The 17,619-nt window shown below is 43.8% G+C and overlaps 1 protein-coding gene across 1 annotated transcript in view; it reads left to right on the top strand.

Annotated features, from left to right (window-relative positions):
* Positions 1–17,619, top strand: part of rnf13 (ring finger protein 13) — a 108,354-nt gene that overhangs the window by 86,496 nt on the left and 4,239 nt on the right. Inside the window, exons 7-9 of the mRNA XM_084338235.1 lie at positions 2,537–2,642; positions 3,164–3,257; positions 16,790–16,870. Of these exons, the coding sequence (XP_084194361.1) occupies positions 2,537–2,642; positions 3,164–3,257; positions 16,790–16,870 (281 nt within the window). The remainder of the gene's footprint in view (positions 1–2,536; positions 2,643–3,163; positions 3,258–16,789; positions 16,871–17,619) is intronic.

The raw sequence follows: 17,619 nt of genomic DNA, 5'->3' as shown, positions 1-17,619 counted from the left end.
AATGGTAATTATAGGCGTTTTTCCAAAAATGTGTGAGAGGAGTCAACACTAGTACCTCATTCCCCTCTCCCCCTCCCCCACTAATCTCTTGTTACATACACCACCCCCACCTCTTCTCATACAACAACGGATCAACAACAAATCAGTGCAACAACAGATTAGCGCAATCTGCGCTCCGGAGAGACCGGTTAATTCTCTTGCGTACGGTACGCTTTTACCGCTTTTACCGTTTCTCGGTCTCAGAAAACCAACTCAAGTAAGATGTCATTCTTTTCAGAATTTCATTGGCTACACACACAGTCAATCATTTTCACTGTCAGTGGTGACTTGTCCGGTCATTGAGAGGTGAAACTGGAGGTGGTAACTTTTTCTAAACTGACGCTCGCTCGTTGGCTCTTTGGTCTTATAACCCGAGATTGGAAGCATGTAATAGGTCCGATGTGTTGGTTGAGGGCGGGCCGTCGGAACGTTAAGTGGTTAGGAAATTTGTTAATTAACACTTTGACTGCCGGGAGCCGTCTTTAGACGTCTTTGCTGGCCATGCTAAAGTTGCCGGGGGACGCTGTACGTCGTCTTTATATCAATATTTCAAAAATCTGCGATCGGATTCATAATGTCCCTCCGCTGGCCTGAGATCCACCAGCAGGACCCACTGAGCTCTCTGGCGGTTCAGGAGCGCCATCTGGTGGCCGATCGGCGCAAGCGCTTAACAGGAAGCGCATTAGAGGTTTTGCTAGACGTCCGTATTGCTTCCGGCCACTCGGTACATGTCCCGTGACTCTAGCTCGTCACTCTACATAGCGATCGATTGCCAATAACTCGATAAACAACATGATTTGGACGTATATACCATTATACAAGCTGGAGATGGACCGGGTAATAATATATCCCATAATGATAAAATTTCTACTCGACGATGATCGCCCAACGGCGCGCGGAGACTGGGGTGAGTTTCAGCGTGTAACGTTACCGTCTTCGATAATAACTGATATTATCAACATTTGACCCACATTAGATGATTGGTATAACGCTGCCCACGGAATTATAAACGCCCCCTCGCCCATCCGGTCAACATCAGATGACGTGTAGTAACTTCTAGAAGTACGTCTAGTTGGAATTTTTTATATCGCGCTGATTGCCATCAAACTGTATTTCATCATCAATATAATGCATTTGGGGCTATATATCACGTTCTGGAGAAAGCTGCAGAAAGAGATGAAAACATACTTATACATTAGACCATACTTTACTATGAATATGTGAATGAAAAAGTTTAACGTTGCTACACAATGAACAATACATATAGGACTTTGAATGGGCCCTAATAATGGCAATGTAGCAATAGAATTTAAAAAGTTATAGCCCTGCAAAGAAGGGGACTTTCTCCATAGACAAATAGCGCTGCCAATCTATGGTATATCATTAATTTAACCTTAGGCAACCAAAGTGTTAATCAAAATGCTTATATTTTTTATCAAAATGCTGTATATATTATGTTAAACGTCCATATTGCATTATTATTTTACCGTCCCACAAAATTGCCACACTAGCCTGCATTTGATCAGCCTACAAGATGAAAAGGGAGCATCAAACCATTGCATTATATTTCGTAACTCATCAGTTTGAAAGTGAAACACAGCCTGTTGAGAATAAGTTTACGTTATTTACGTTTACATTTAATCTCTTTGCAAGTGCTTGAGGGCAAACCCCTCGATTTAGAAAAATGGAAACAAACAACAAACAAACTAAACCGTAAAGTACTTTCTGCTGCATCGTTTTATGATAGTGTGCATTTTATATGGATATAACTATTTCTTTTTATGGTCTACAGTTTTTCACAAATCACAACCTGGTCTTAAAGGCCTGTTTGTAATTTTTTCATCCAGTGTATACAAATTTAGCGTCCAATGAAATGCTTTCTAGAATGACATTTACAGCACATTGTAACAGAGCTAGCACTCTGTTCAATGTTAGCTTGCTAGCTAATGGGTCGACCGTAATGCACATTAAGCACTATTGGTTACTACAAATGCCAATCAATCCACGACAAGTCCCTCCCTAGCTCCCTGTTTTACAGAAAACACATAAATATGTGTAATTAAATAGCATTCTGCTAGCCATCTCATGGAGACTTTAACTGAATTGACTGTTAAATAAATAAATAAATGTGGGCCCTGAAGACGTGAGCGTTGTAAAAGGGGTGCCGTTGGCCAAAACCCATTAATGACCAGTGTGTGAAATCTCATCTGGCACCTGGCCTTGGTATGACAGTCACAGTGTTTGGTTTAAAATGAGTGACTTGACGATGAGTCACCACCTCATTATATCAATTAGCCCCCCCCCCCCCCCCACACACACACACACACACACACACACAGCGAGTCGTCAGTTCAAACCATTAGTCCACTAGTCATCACACATTTATTATGATGAACCGTATCAAAACGCTGCCATCAAATGCTTCTACCGCGAGGTCACTATCCTCTGGTTCGTCTGTAGCGCCATGGTTTTAACCTCCATGTCTTGTTCTTGCCAGGGGTCATGTGGTGCTGTTGCCAGACTTCAGCCTGCCTCTGGAATACTACTTGATCCCCTTCCTCATTATCGTGGGAATCTGCCTCATCCTCATCGTTGTGTTCATGGTGAGTGCATTATGCCTCGCTTCTCCTTCCAGTGGATTCGCTCACTCAGTAGCAGATACACCGGCGACACAAAGCTCTGAAACTACAAAGCACTTTTTTTAAGGCCCTGACATCCCTTTTGGTTTGGATACATTGATATTTAGAATTTTAGCCTTAGTTCTTTTCTCCCTTTCCAGGATTTGGCCATAATCATTCAAATGACAAACGTTTCTGCATTTGTTTTTCATCGACCCCAAGAAATGGCTTGTTAGCACTGCTAACGTTCCTCATTGAAATCAATTCATGCAGTTAGCTAAGTTCTTAGCACAGGGGGGGGGGGGGGGGGGGTGAACACTTGGGATATGCCATGCCCGCTTCCATTCATTGTGCTAAGCTAGGCTAACGTGCAGCCAGATAGCTTTCTACTGAACGCACAGAGAGGAAACTGGTATCTATCCTCTTGTCTCTCTCTGGAGAAGACGGTAAGCTAATATCCCCAAATATTGGCATGTTCCTTTAAGACTTTCCCCCTCTGCACTCAGATCACCAAGTTCGTCCAGGACCGCCACCGGGCTCGGAGGAGCCGCCTGCGTAAGGACCAGCTGAAGAAGCTGCCCATCCACAAGTACAAGAAAGGTACTTCCTGGTTCAGCACAGGACAGGAGTGTGATTGGTCAAGGCTTGAATTCAAATAGGACAATCAGACACCACTTTAATTTATGCATAATTTTCTCCAATGGAGTGGTAATTAAGAGTTCCAAGTTACTACCACAGACAGAGTAGCTGTGTGTTCAGAGTCAATCGACTACAATGGTTCCCGCCGGTTCTTAAAGTCATAAATTGTAATAATCAATTTAAAAGTCTTAAAAAGGTCTTAAATAGGATTTTGATCCTAACTCATTCAGCGCCAGAGGGCGCTGTGTACTGTGTGGTTGAAAGGCCAACGCTTTAAAGTATAGGAATATGTGGCGGTGTTTGCAGGGCTAAAACTATATTATATATTATAGCTATGGATATAATACTATCGCCCATTTGACATCGAGTATCTATCGTTCAATATGTGAAGAATAAATGATTTTTTCATCCATACATTCCCACTTTATACCGTATAAGTATAGTTTTAGAGCGGTCTAGGGTAATTCCCAAAAGGCTGCGTAATAGCCATATGCGTGTATTCTACTAAAAGCGTTGTCGTTTCTTGCCTGGACTAGCTACTATTCTCAAATCAAATCTAGATTATAGGTATTATGTTTCATCATGAATGCATGAAATGTACGTTACACAGTACATTACACACATACACTCCGATCGCAATGAAGGAATTCTTGGATCAACGCAAGATTGATACCATATAGCCCTTACCTTGACTAGGATCTACCCCAAAAAGAATATTCCAATTATCTGATCGCCATTCCAAGTATTGATGTCGATCGTGTCGCCAACATAATCCACCAAAGAACATGAATCGGGAGTGTTTGATTCTTATCAATCCATGCGTTATAACCGCTCGTCATGCCCGACAAGGAAAAGTCCGCCCGGACCTAATATAATCGACGCACACCCCAATACACAGAGTTTCAAAGGATGTGAAATACCGGCTGCAACCTACCAGGCGGCGGTATTGGACTTTTGCGATCTCAGACCCATTCCCAATGATAACACCAGGCTCCCTGGATGGATACTGAATGGAAATATCGAATAAAAGAAATAACGGCCAAAACCCGACTATACTCGGGTCTGGCGCTGAACGTTCTGCGAGTTAACCCGACTATCATCGGGTCTGGCGCGGAAAGTGTTAAGGTCTTAAAAATGTATTGGATTAGGAAGTTACTTATATTTTGTGATAACTTCTCTGTATCTTATTTAAATGTGTTTTGGGGAAATGTCCAGGTAAGCAGTACGTTAATAGTTGATCAGCTCCCCTCCCCCCCAACAATTTGTATGGAATTACTTATTTCATAGTAATTTTCCATCTTACATTTTTGCCAGTGTGGCCATAAAATGGGTAATAAATTAAATGATATTCAAAGTGGTCTTAAAACTCTTAAAAAGTCTTAAATTGAACTTCTTGAAACCCGGCAGGAACCCTGGGTTCACTGGGTCCACACCGGTCTGTTCTTTAGGAAGATCAAGAAATGCACAGATCATATACAGAGTGAGAGAACATCCTAACCTTTTGGGTCTATCGATCAACTGTAAGCTGACTTGAGCTCTGCCCCGCTGCTCTTTGTGTCACATGACGGTGTCCAGAGGAAGGATGTTATGAATGCATCACTACACATCAATCCTCCCGGAGCTGTCCACCTATTGGCTAATCGGATTAATACGGCTTAATTTTTTCCTCCCTGCCCAGATTAGGGATGATCCTCCTCTACCAGCATGACCAACCTCTCTATATACTGATGATCCTCCTCTACCATGTCAGCATGACCAACCTCTCTATATACTGATGATCCTCCTCTACCATGTCAGCATGGCCAACCTCTAGTCTATACTGATGCTCCTCCTCTACCATGTCAGCATGACCAACCTCTCTATATACTGATGATCCTCCTCTACCATGTCAGCATGACCAACCTCTCTATATACTGATGATCCTCCTCTACCAGCATGACCAACCTCTCCATATACTGATGATCCTCCTCTACCATGTCAGCATGACCTACCTCTCCATATACTGATGATCCTCCTCTACCATGTCAGCATGACCAACCTCTCCATATACTGATGATCCTCCTCTACCATCATGTCAGCATGACCAACCTCTATATACTGATGATCCTCCTCTACCAGCATGACCAACCTCTCTACAGTATATACTGATGATCCTCCTCTACCATGTCAGCATGACCAACCTCTATATATACTGATGATCCTCCTCTACCAGCATGACCAACCTCTATATACCGATGATCCTCCTCTACCATGTCAGCATGACCAACCTCTCTATATACTGATGATCCTCCTCTACCATGTCAGCATGACACAAGGCTAAAATATAGTATATCATTTAGGCGAAAATCGTGTAGAAATGTGTGTTGTTGACTGTTCAAAGAGCTCCAGTGACCTCTATATTGGTCAGAAAGATTCACATCTTAGCTTGAATGAAAGAGTACATAGTCCCCTTTAAAATGATACCAAACACAATATTGTGAAACATTGACAGATGTCCTCTACGTGAGTCTAAAGCAGGATATGCACCAGCATCTGAAAGGTATACTTCATGACTTGATAATTATGATAAAGCTACCACTCTGGAAGGGCTATCATACAAAAATATCATCTACAGACATAGATCTTTGAAAAAATGATATGTACGTTTATTCACCCTGAGTGGCACCGACGAGTGAAATTTTGGCCTCTGGCCCATGGACTAAATGGTTAAAGGGGCTATAGCAGTGTTTTGCAATGAAAAATCCTCTCATGCTACGGCTGAGGTGTGCGTCCGCCTGGTCGACCGTCTGTTGTACACTGAGTGGGAGTTCGGACCAGTTGCCGTCTTCCCCCGTGACAGGTGTAGTCCACAGGGGCCCCTGTCGGCTTGGGGTGGGAAGCCCCTGATTAAAATCAGCTGTGCAGGGGACACTGGGGAGCTTTAGAGTCTGGGTGGTAATTTGGTGGGTGCATATAAGCAGAGCTCCTCCTCTCTCATGTGCTGCAGGGCTGAGACACAAGCCGGGGAGATCACACCAGGCGAGACTGGTGTGTTCTGTTCAGCTGTCGTGTATCAACTACTACGGCTGTGCACTGTGTGCAGGTTCGCTTGGTCGTATCTGACTTGCAGTTTTTCGCTGGATGCCAGCTCACCCGACCTTGAGCGTTGCGGGGAGTTCAGATGTCCAGGAAACTGCCTCCTCACTGGCAGCGAGCCCTACACGCTCCTGATCGCTGAGTCAGGGGGTTTGGTGACACAAGACAGGGGACCAGGGGGGCCAAATCTGTACTTAATCACCTTTTAAGCCCTGCACTCTGGAGCAATGCTAGCGTGCCAAGGAATTGACTGGCCTGTTCTTGACCCTTGGGGGGCTGTAAGTCAAGGCCCTGCGAGGAATGGGAGAGCCCCTGTTATGTAATATGGTTCATAGATAGGCTATGTGCTTCCAGGTAATCGAAGGATTAGTGTTGGTGTTGTTTTTGCTACCACATGTAAATGGGGTGGTATCCCGACCTCTTGGTGATTTGTCTGTGTCCCAGCCCAGCGTGGCAGTGAGTCCCAGCGCTGCGTACGCTGGCATCGCCGTCCTGGATGGAATGGCATCTATGTTACTGGGAAGCAGAGGCGATGCCACATATGTTTAGTTTAGTTTAGTTTATTTATTTAGCACATTATTTAAAATAAAATAAAAAACAGTGCTAGGAGGGAACGAAGCCCAAAGGGCTTGTACAAAGTTCCACTCCCATGCATCTCATTGTCCATAAACAATATGAACGAAATACATGTAAACATGGTCTAGAAAATAAACTACAAAACAGGATCAGAGACATAAGGCAGACACTATAGCGAAAACATGGAAGATTGACACGAGTCAATAACAAAAACAATCTTTTTTTATATCTTTTTTTGAGTACACAAGGGCAAAGGAGAGGAGAATAACATATGCACAGTATATAATGAGGAAAAAGAAACAAGCAGCCATACAGTAGATGTAACACTGATGCACAGGAGTAACTTAACGTGATGGTGATTTATGATGGAATTAAATTAGATTTTAATTGTTTTTTAAATATAGATAAGGAGGTTGTTGACCTCAATGATGAACTTAGAGTGTTCCAGAGTTTAGGACCTCTAAAGCTAATGTTGAATTGATGGCTAGATGTCCGACAGAAAGGTAAGTGGAGTTTATTACTATGGTTTGTTGGATATGAGTGAAATTCTGACGAAGAAACTATGGAAGGTATCAGGAAGATCTTGCCTATTGTTAATGAACTTGAATATGAATGAGCATGTTTGAAAGGTATTAAATTTGTCAATTGATAGTATAGAATATATACACGTCTAAACTGGAGCAATGACAAGCAAGAATCTCAGAGGCTGTTAAATCACTCCGCAAACTACCCCACAGCCATTGTTTACAAGGTGCTGACGCAAACGCTTTTTATTCTTCTCAAGGGCCGGCAGATATTTTTAGCCGCCTGCAGCATTGCCGTGTGACGGCTCGGCACCGTGCAGGAGCGTCTGAGACGCCGCCGCCTGCCATCACATCGTCTCCCATGACCTCACCCTCCCCGCTCTCACCCTCACACTCCTTTTTCTGATGCTTCTGGGCAGGGTGCCCACCCTTGGGAGGGGGTCAACGTGCTGCATCTGTGCCACACTGTGGAAAGGATGCCTGAACTGAAGCAAAAAGTGATGATGCTGAGTTTGGTCTCTGCGGGTTATGAACAGATCCAGCTGTAATGAATGGGACTTTTTTTTGCTGCGACCAAGCACCTAGTCAGTCCCAGAGATTTAATAAAAAAAAAAAAACGTTACTCATTCCAGAGTTTTCACACCGCGGTCACGGGTAATACCTTAAATCGAGCGGCTTCACTGGGAATGGCCAACATCATTTAAATTCACATCATTTCCCATTTTACAATTTTTTTTGTAAAAAAATCCCCTCCCTGGTCGTTGTAAACTGCGGTTCCTACTGGTTGGTCGGGGCGCCTGTTCAGCAGGGAGGGGATCGAGGGAAATAGCGTGAACCTCCGCACGCGTTACATTCCCCCAGTGAGAGTCCTCGCTGTCAGGTGAAAAGAAGCGGCTGGCTGACTCCACATGTATCAGAGGAGGCATGTGGTAGTTCTACACCCTCCCTAGGCCGACAGTGGGGCAATGCGCGCAACGACCAGGAAGGGAATTGGCATAACGACTAAATTGGGATGGGAGCAAAATACAGAAAAAGTGAGAACAAAAAATTATATAAAAAAAAAAAAACTGACTATAGCTGTACTGCCTTCTGTATTGATGTTGAATGATGTTTCTCAGTTAGCAGCCTCTATACAGGTAAAGAGACTAATTTTGTCCGGTCTTACGGCTGCTAATGCAGGGATGGGGCTTCTCCACTCGCATATCACTGTCAAAATATCTTTGACTCCCACACGTGCGCCCGTATTCCGATCCGTGCAATAATATTCACAGGGGTATATATTGTCATTTGAAACAAGTTACCAATGCATTGTCCCTAATTAGTATCCCCCTCAATCTCTCTATATCTCTCTCTGTCTGACTGTGGGTGACTGTCACTCAAAGCGCTTATGGGCGGAGCCCAGCCCAAAACAGCTTGAAATCTTGAAGTGGAAAAATGCTGCTTTATAGTACTTGATTAGAAATACAAAACAATGACGTTTTTTTAAAGAACTTTACAGATGTGTTCCATAGACTCACAGGAATTGTGTAAAGTTGCCCAAATAGTGAAAGGAATAGCAGGACATGTCCCCTTTAAAAAAAAAGTCCTCCAACATGGTTCAGGACAGGACCCCAGACGAGCAGAAATCTGTTTTTGGACCCCCTAAGTGAGTATTTAATCTTCTCTAGATGAATGAATTGCATAAGATCGCTCAGCCATACCGAAGCTTGTGGTGGGTGTTTTGATTTCCATTGTAGTAAGATTCTCCTTCGTGCAAGTAAAGTTGCAAAGGCAATTACATTTGTATGCCTTTTGAGAATCTTAGGGTCCTCTCCAACTGTTATGCCGAATATGGCTGTGAAGGAGTTAGGCTCGAGGTTAATATCAAGGGTCTCTCCAAAAATAGAAGACCAGAAATTAAATAGAGATGGACAAAACCAAAACATGTGAGATAAATTGGCCGGGGTGTTGTGACATCTATCACAGCTAGCATCTGGAAGGGAGTATATCCTCGCCAGTCTAGATTTGGAAAAGTGAGCCTGATGCAACACTTTAAATTGTATTATATTTAATCGTGCACAGGAGGTACTGTTATTTACCCGTTGTAGCGCACAGTCCCAAACCTCTTCCTCCATAGTCTCCCCTAACTCAATCTCCCAGTCTGCTTTGATTTTATCAAGAGTAACACACTTGAAAGAGGATATGAATCAGTTCACTCTTGAAATAAGTCTAGCTGAATCAGGGGGGAGCTTCAACATGTCCTCTAAATATGGGGTTGAAGACAGATTTGGGAAGTTGGGGTCATGACTTCTATGAAAATGACGCACTTGAAAATATCTAAACAGGCTTGACCTGGGGAGATCAAATGCCACGCCTTTGCCATAAAGAGAATGCAGAGTCTGTTCTAGCAGGAGGGAAATTGTGGTTATTGTATATATGGGACTTAGGCCCAAAAGGAGCTTAAACCCAAAATTCAGACGGAATTGATACTGTGCGGGCCGGGGCTCCACTCCACTGGTCAAATTACTTACTCGTGAGTAGTACGTCCGTTGATAAAGAAAAGCAATGTCCACAGCCGCTCCGTGTATAGTAAAGATATTCAAATGGTTTATTTGCAAAGTCTTTCTTTACAGAAGTGGTCCTAAATCTACTTTCCTAAATATTCCTGTCACTCATGCACATACTACTACAAGGTAAGAAAACTGTATTTTCCCAGTCTCCAAAATCACAGCCGACTCCACACAGGAAAATTCCTTCGTAGTGTGCCAGCCGTAAATCTACTTGCTGGCTTCTGGCTTCAGTTCATTGTTGAGTCCATCCTTTCGGTCCCGTCCAGTCTGGTCGAAGATGCACCTGACACAGAGAGAGAATCGTGGCTATATATAGAGACCCAAATGTCATCAGATACAGATACTCATGCACATACTACTACAAGGTAAGAAAACTGTATTTTCCCAGTCTCCAAAATCACAGCCGACTCCACACAGGAAAATTCCTTCGTAGTGTGCCAGCCGTAAATCTACTTGCTGGCTTCTGGCTTCAGTTCATTGTTGAGTCCATCCTTTCGGTCCCGTCCAGTCTGGTCGAAGATGCACCTGACACAGAGAGAGAATCGTGGCTATATATAGAGACCCAAATGTCATCAGATACAGATACAGTCATACAGTGCCATCACGAATGTTCCAGAACGTTCTATCATGATGTCATACTGTGGTTCTAGAATGTACTATGTTCTAGAAAGTCTATTATGACATCACCACAAACGTTCCAGTCTGTTTTATGTTCCAGAAAGATCTATTATGACCTCACCACAACGCTCTAGAAGGTTCTAGGTTCCAGAATGCCCTATTATGACAAATACGACGGTTCAATGACTTTATCTAAATCCAATCAATATTAAACATTCATGTAATACAATAACCGAAATATATTTGGCTCTTACACAGATAAATCATAACATTCCCATAAATCATATCCTTCTATTTGAAATAATAATAATAATAATAATAATAATAATAATAATAATAATAATAATAATAATAATAATAATAATAATAATAATAATAATAATAATAATAATAATAATAATAATAATAATTCATAATAATAATAACCAAAACACTCATATGGCCTTTACAGATACCATATCTTGAGTGTTAGAGACCACAGGGTTATCTGTGAATTTTGAGACAGAAAAATGCATTTTATTACTTTGTGGAAAGTTTCTGTGCTTGGTGTGGGGATAATTAAACCTTTCGTTTTTGTGGCAGTTTATTCTAACTTGTTAAGCATGTCTTCAAACTTCCTACTGCTCCTATCATTTCCACACAAACATTTAAAGCAATGCCATGTTTTACTTTTGCGTCATTCATATTGATTGACTATGCGGTTTTGAAGATTTTCTGTGATTCCTAGAGTGTGACTGGGCAGGTGCGGCTAATCAACCCAGGGCACAAGGAGGTTGCATGGGCATTAAAAATAACCTTCTTAAAGGGACAGACACATAATTTAACCATAATACACTCAATTGGTTTGAAAGGTGGTACAGACAACACACACCACTTAGCCAAGCCCCCTTTCATAATGTTGAAAATTCACCCAGAGCCATAACTTGGTGAAGTCGACTAGTAGAGCAGACAGCATCTATCTATATGGGGCGACCGTAGCTCAGCAGGTAGAGCAGTTGTCTGGTAATCTAAAGGTTCCCAGTTTGATTCCTGCTCCTCCCGGGAGCAAGTCGAAGTGTCCTTGAAGACACTTAACCCCTAACCGCTCCCGATGGCACCTTACATGGTTGCCTCCGCCGTCGGTGTGTGAATGTGAGGAACAAACTGTAAAGCTCTTTGGATAAAAGCTCTATATAAATGCACCATTTACCATCCATCAGCTACGGGACACGTCCTACGACCTGACTGTCCTGTACTAGCGGTCGTCTATATTGACCACAGAGGGGAAATGTCCCGTCAATGTCCCTTTGCTTTCAGCTGAAGGCAATAAGTGTCATCCCAGTCAAATTACCCACTAACGCTGCCATTAGACAATTTGTTAGGCCTCTCGGTTTTCTCTCAGTATCTTTTTTTAGGTCTCTTTACACTGCTGGGCAGATCCCTCACACACAGGCTGTTCTGATACCATTTATACTCACCAGTCAGTATAGGCAGTGTTATAATTCTATCAAATGAGCAACACAGGTCTTTTTCTCCCAAGCGGGAGTGGACCCGTGGGAGACAGTTAGCTGATTAGCCGGGGCCCTGGCGCTGGTGCCGATCTGCCGCGGTGCCTCTGTATCTACCTTACAGATGAAGAATTTGGCACGGTGGAAAGGACGGCGGGCGTGGGATGATGTCAGACTTGCATGTCTCCGGATGAGAGTCCACACAGAGCAGAAATACACACGAGAACACAAAGGGCGTCTCTGTGAATGGTGGTCTTGGCGAAAGGCGAGATGTGTGCGTAATCGGTGCACAATACCGGCGTGAGGAGCGGGCACACGTGAGACCTGTGTTGTTAGTGTAACGGTGTTATGCAACGGCGGCCGCCACAGCTGTTAGCGTACAGCACCACCGCTATTACGTTGACTTATATACACGCTGACTTCATTGCTGGGCCTTGCATCATCCCCGGGTCAGGCTGTACGTTTAATGTGTGACGGTGCTTTCCGTGTAGACCTACCCCCCCCCTCCTTGCTCTCTCTCAGCCGCCCCGGTGTCCAAGCCTGTGTCCCATCGCTGTCCCATCATGTGTGTGTGTGTGTGAGAGAGAGGCCGGGCCGGGCTCTCCCCCTGACCCTTGCCCTCCCGTCTAGTCTGGGGCCCGGGGGATAGAAGGGTTGCCTCCCGATGAGTCATGAGGATCCCTCCCCTCTGCTCCGTACCAGCCCTAAGAGGCCAGTTGAGTGCTCAAACACACAGCAGCTGCAGTGGCTAAATCGTTGGTGTGAGCTCTCTCTCTCTCTCTCTCCCCTAGCCACAGTACACCAGCTCACTCGCTCTCTCTCTCTCCCCTAGCCACAATACACCAGCTCTCTCTCTCCTAGCTGCTCTCTCTCTCGCACTCTCACCCCTAACCACAGTACACCAGCTTGCTCGCTCTCTCTCCTAGCCACAGTACACCAGCTCTCTCTCTCTCTCTCTCTCTCTCTCTCTGTGTAGAGCTGCGCGGAAGCTTGTGTTTTGTGTTTTCCACCCGTCTTCACTTTCTCTCTCTGTCTCACACACTGACACACACACATATTCACCCCCACATCTGAAGTTTAGTAGGACAGAGCGATTCCTCCTGAGATCTAGATTAGTGATGCATTCATTATCTGGCATTGGCCTTACAAATGCCCTCCCTTACTCATCCTCCAAGCCGATAGCTCACAGGGGTGACAGTGGCTCAGGAGGTAGAGCGGTCGTCTGGTTATCGGAAGGTTCCCGGTTCAATTCCCGCTCCTCCCGGGCAGCGTGTCGTAAGTGTCCATGAGCAAGACACTTAAACCCTAACTGCTCCCGATGAGCAGGTTGGCACTTTGCATGGTCGCCTCCGCCATCGGTGAGTGAATGGGTCAAATGTGAGGAACAAAATAAAAACATAAAAATAAAAGCGCTATATAAATGTACCTTTCCCTGAGAAGGGATGACCACCAGGACACGGCACTAGGGTTGGGTACCGTTCACATTTGAACCGATAACTGTACCAGTTCCTGGAATTCGGTATCGGTACCTTTTCTCGATACTTAAAGATTTTGTTTCAGTTTTAAAACATTTTTGTTGTCCAAACTGCAACTTCAACATTGTTATTTATTTTGAACATTTTGTTATTTATTATTGGAACACACAACACAATTTTAAATCACCTTGTCTGGTCTTTCCAAAGACCAAAAAGACGAGACAGTAATTATATATTTGTGAAAAAGTCTCCCTCTTGTCTAGTAATATTACACTCTTATACTAAACATGTAAAATTACCGGAATCTGGTACAGATTGATCTACCATGAATCTGTACTCTGTAGTACCAATGTAATTCAGTCGGAACCCTTGAGTTCGGTACCCAACCCTACAGAACACAAACTACACTCTGCCACAGAACCCTGTCCTGCCCCGTTCATCACTCCTTTTCAATGTGGGCACATTTGTTACGTTTAAAGAAATGTGTTTGGAGCAATCTATATCCCAGTTTTTTTTTGTCCTGCTGTTTTGTTGTTGCTGCCACTTTTGGAACGATGTTGCCAAGTGAAATATTATGCACCGAATCTTATCATCACATGGCACATTCTTTTGAGTTGAGTGAGAGGCGCTGGACTTTAATTTTCTTCTCAGCTTCACTCAGAATAGCCCGGTGCCACAGTTCAGCATTTCCTGTACACTGGAACCATGCCTTTATAAATGTTCCCCGTCTCTCACCCCAGTGTCCAGCTGTGGGGTCAGAGAGGGAGAGAGAGAGACGAGGGAAGATTTAAAATAGATGACAAGAAGGGAGAGAGAGAGAGGGAGAGACGGAGAGAGAAAGAGACGAGGGAAGATTTAAAATAGATGACAAGAAGAGAGAGAGACACGAGGGATGATGGAGGATTTAAAATAGATGACAAGAAAGAAGGGAGAGAGAGGGAGAGAGAGAGAGACTGAAATGAAAACATTGCCTTGGAGTTTGACTTGCTGACGTCCAGAGAAGGAGAAGGAAGGAGGGGAGGGTTAGTGACTCCCAGCCTTATAAGGTCACATGCAGCCCGGGCAGCGGCGCAGACAGACCGAGCGCCCAGCCGGGAGAAAACATGCTCATTTAGAGCTTACATAAACACAGCGAGCCCGCAGCCCGGGGAAGGGGAGCAGGGGAAGGAACGCTGTGGAATTCGAAAGGGAGACCGTTGAGAAATTCCTGGGCTTTTAGAGCACTGGCCGGCGCTCCTCCCCACCTCCTGGAATGTCAGGACTCCAAAAGGAAATGCTGGTGCGGCCGTTTGGCAAGACACTCTACCTGCCGGGGGGATAAGATGTGTGTGGCAACGTGGGTTTCTAATTATTTGGCACATTGTGGACTTAGCCTGGCGTCAAATATCTCCTTCAGGATGACAGGCAGAACCAATGAACACAATTGCGTATTACCTTAACACATTGAGTGCCACGGGTCCGGTGCCCCGGAACCCTGTTGCGTGCCAACACCCACTTCAATGATAGAACTCTCAAATTTGCGAACGCATAAACTATATCTTAAATTATGGCTATGTGTATAATATGGCCGTCGCTTATATCAATGACGTGTTTGCAGTCAACATTGTCGAAACGGATTGTTTTTTAATCGGTTCATTTCCGTTTTATACCATTTTGAAAAACGCTCGTTTTATGAAAGTTCCAGAAGAAAATAAAGATTCTGTGATAAACGCCCTTTACTGGAATACACTGGAATACACAAAACACGTTGTCATTTTTCGGCCTATTTATGAATAGTTTTCAAATAAACACTAGATTATCGATAGTATATGTGTACTTATGCACACTATAGAAGCGGGATGAAAAATCGATTACCTTATTTCCTGATCGCACACACACACAGACACACACATACACACATATGGGACACGTTGATATATAAGTGAAAACAGCTCTGATTATCCCAAGACTGGTAAAATAGATTCCTTACCTCAGATCAGATGTTCTCCAAAAAGATTATTCCAATTCCTGATCGCCATTCCAAATGATCCAACGCTGGGTACTGGAAACACACATTTTCCGCTGTTCTGGTGGTGGGCGATGACTTCGATCGTCTCCGGTTACATGTCTGACAAGTAAAATGTGGAAGCAGGACTTTTTTTTCTCCATGCGTTTCATTCAATCCAATCCAAAGGGGTGCAGTACCATCCGGAGAGACGATAGGGGGCGGTATTTTCCCTGTTCGAGTTCAGATAGATCCCCACTGGTAACGTGAGGCTAGATTGATGAAAAATGAATGGAAATCGATAATTAAAAAAAAACGATATCTCGTCGTTGGCACTCAACGGTTGGCATGAACTAACGAGAAATCTCGTTGTTGGCACTGAAAGTGTTAAGTAACATTTAAAGGGGAACAATGGCCATTTTTAAATAATGTCTATTGTTTAGAGGGTAATACAACAAATGGCCCACACTGTACTCATGTCTGCGCTTCCAAAACCTTTCGGGGAGACCGTCATCAAAGTGATCTCGCCAGGCAGCTCAGTGTGGAACTGAATGGAGTGCGAAATTACAGTGACATTTAAAATACATATTTAATAATGGGTTGAGCACCGTTTTCTGGAAGATGAAAAGCGTCTAACCTTTATCATACATTTCTGAGTTTGTTCATTTTCCAGCGTCCGTTGATTTTGTGAGCTTCACCAGCAAAGGGAAGTTGGAGCCTCGGTGGCTCGTTTTACTGCGCGGCCGCGGCTCGAGACATTATGCAGTTCCGCTCGTTTTAATTTTTTTTTGCTGATGGCACGATGTGGTCAGTCAAGTCAAGTTCAAGTTTCGTTTTATTTGTCACACATAAGGTACATGTACATTATAGTGAAAGGCTTGGTTTTGTGTGACCCTCCTGAGATCAGGATACAAATCCGAATCAGAAAGGTCTTCATTGCCAAGTAGTTTCACACATTTGATTTGGTTGCTTGGTGCGACATTAACGGACAGACAATTACGGTAGTATAAAATAAAAGGTAGAATAAGATTAAATGGAATATAAATTAAAATAGAAGTAGAATATCAAATTAAATAGGCTAGGGAGATTGTGCTTCATAAAACAGCAAAAGACCAAACAATATACAAAATATGCAATATACAAAACTAAAATGCAAAAATCAGGTATAAGAGGTCTCTTATTTATTTGTATTTCTCTTTACCCAGGGGATGCCTACGACGTGTGTGCCATCTGCCTGGACGAGTATGAGGAAGGAGACAAGCTCAGAGTCCTGCCCTGTTCTCACGGTGAGCCGGAGAGCTTCAGCACTACATACATGTTCCCATAAATCCAGCTGCGCCCAGAGGTTCAGCCCTCATCACACCGTCCGTCCGTCCCCCCCCCCCCCACCGCCTCGGAGGGCGTCCGGAGATTCATACACTCTCCATGTCCTTAGAATTTACACAGAAACAAGCGTGAAAACGTCTGAGCTGTGTGATGTAGGCTTAGCGGAAGGAGGTTCAAAGTTTAAATAAAATCCACGTTCGTCCTGGAACTCTGCCCATAACACTGCAGATGAGGAAGAGTTACCGCTACTTAAAGGGACACTAAGCCAGAAAACGCTGATTTATTTTGCACATAATCTTCTGCATATCCCAAAGCTCTATTTAGTTTGAATGTCCTCCAGTGATGTCATATCTACATGATCTCATTGAGGTGTAATGATGGAATGTATTACATATGGCTGTCCCCAGTAATGAGGTATCTGTCCTAATCTAGCTTACAATGCAAAGCATCTAACACGTCAACTTTTGCCGTTAGCTAGCATTAGCACTAACATTAGCTAAACAAAGATATGAGCTAATGTCAGCTACCAAAATGTTGCAGCTAACTCTGGCTACTGTTAATCAAAGACCATCTTTGATGAACACTAACAAGCGTTAGCTAGGGGTGACAGTGGCTTGTGCGGTAGAGCAGTCGTCTGGTAATCCGGAGGTTCCCAGTCGGATTCCCGCTCCTCCTGGGCAGTCGAAGTGTCCTTGAGCAAGACACTTAA

Source organism: Notolepis coatsorum (genome assembly GCF_963971535.1).
Source record: "Notolepis coatsorum genome assembly, chromosome: 2".
In the NCBI taxonomy this organism is placed as follows: Eukaryota; Metazoa; Chordata; class Actinopteri; order Aulopiformes; family Paralepididae; genus Notolepis; species Notolepis coatsorum.
Note: the sequence above shows the minus strand (reverse complement) of the source record. Positions and strands in the feature narration are given on the sequence as shown.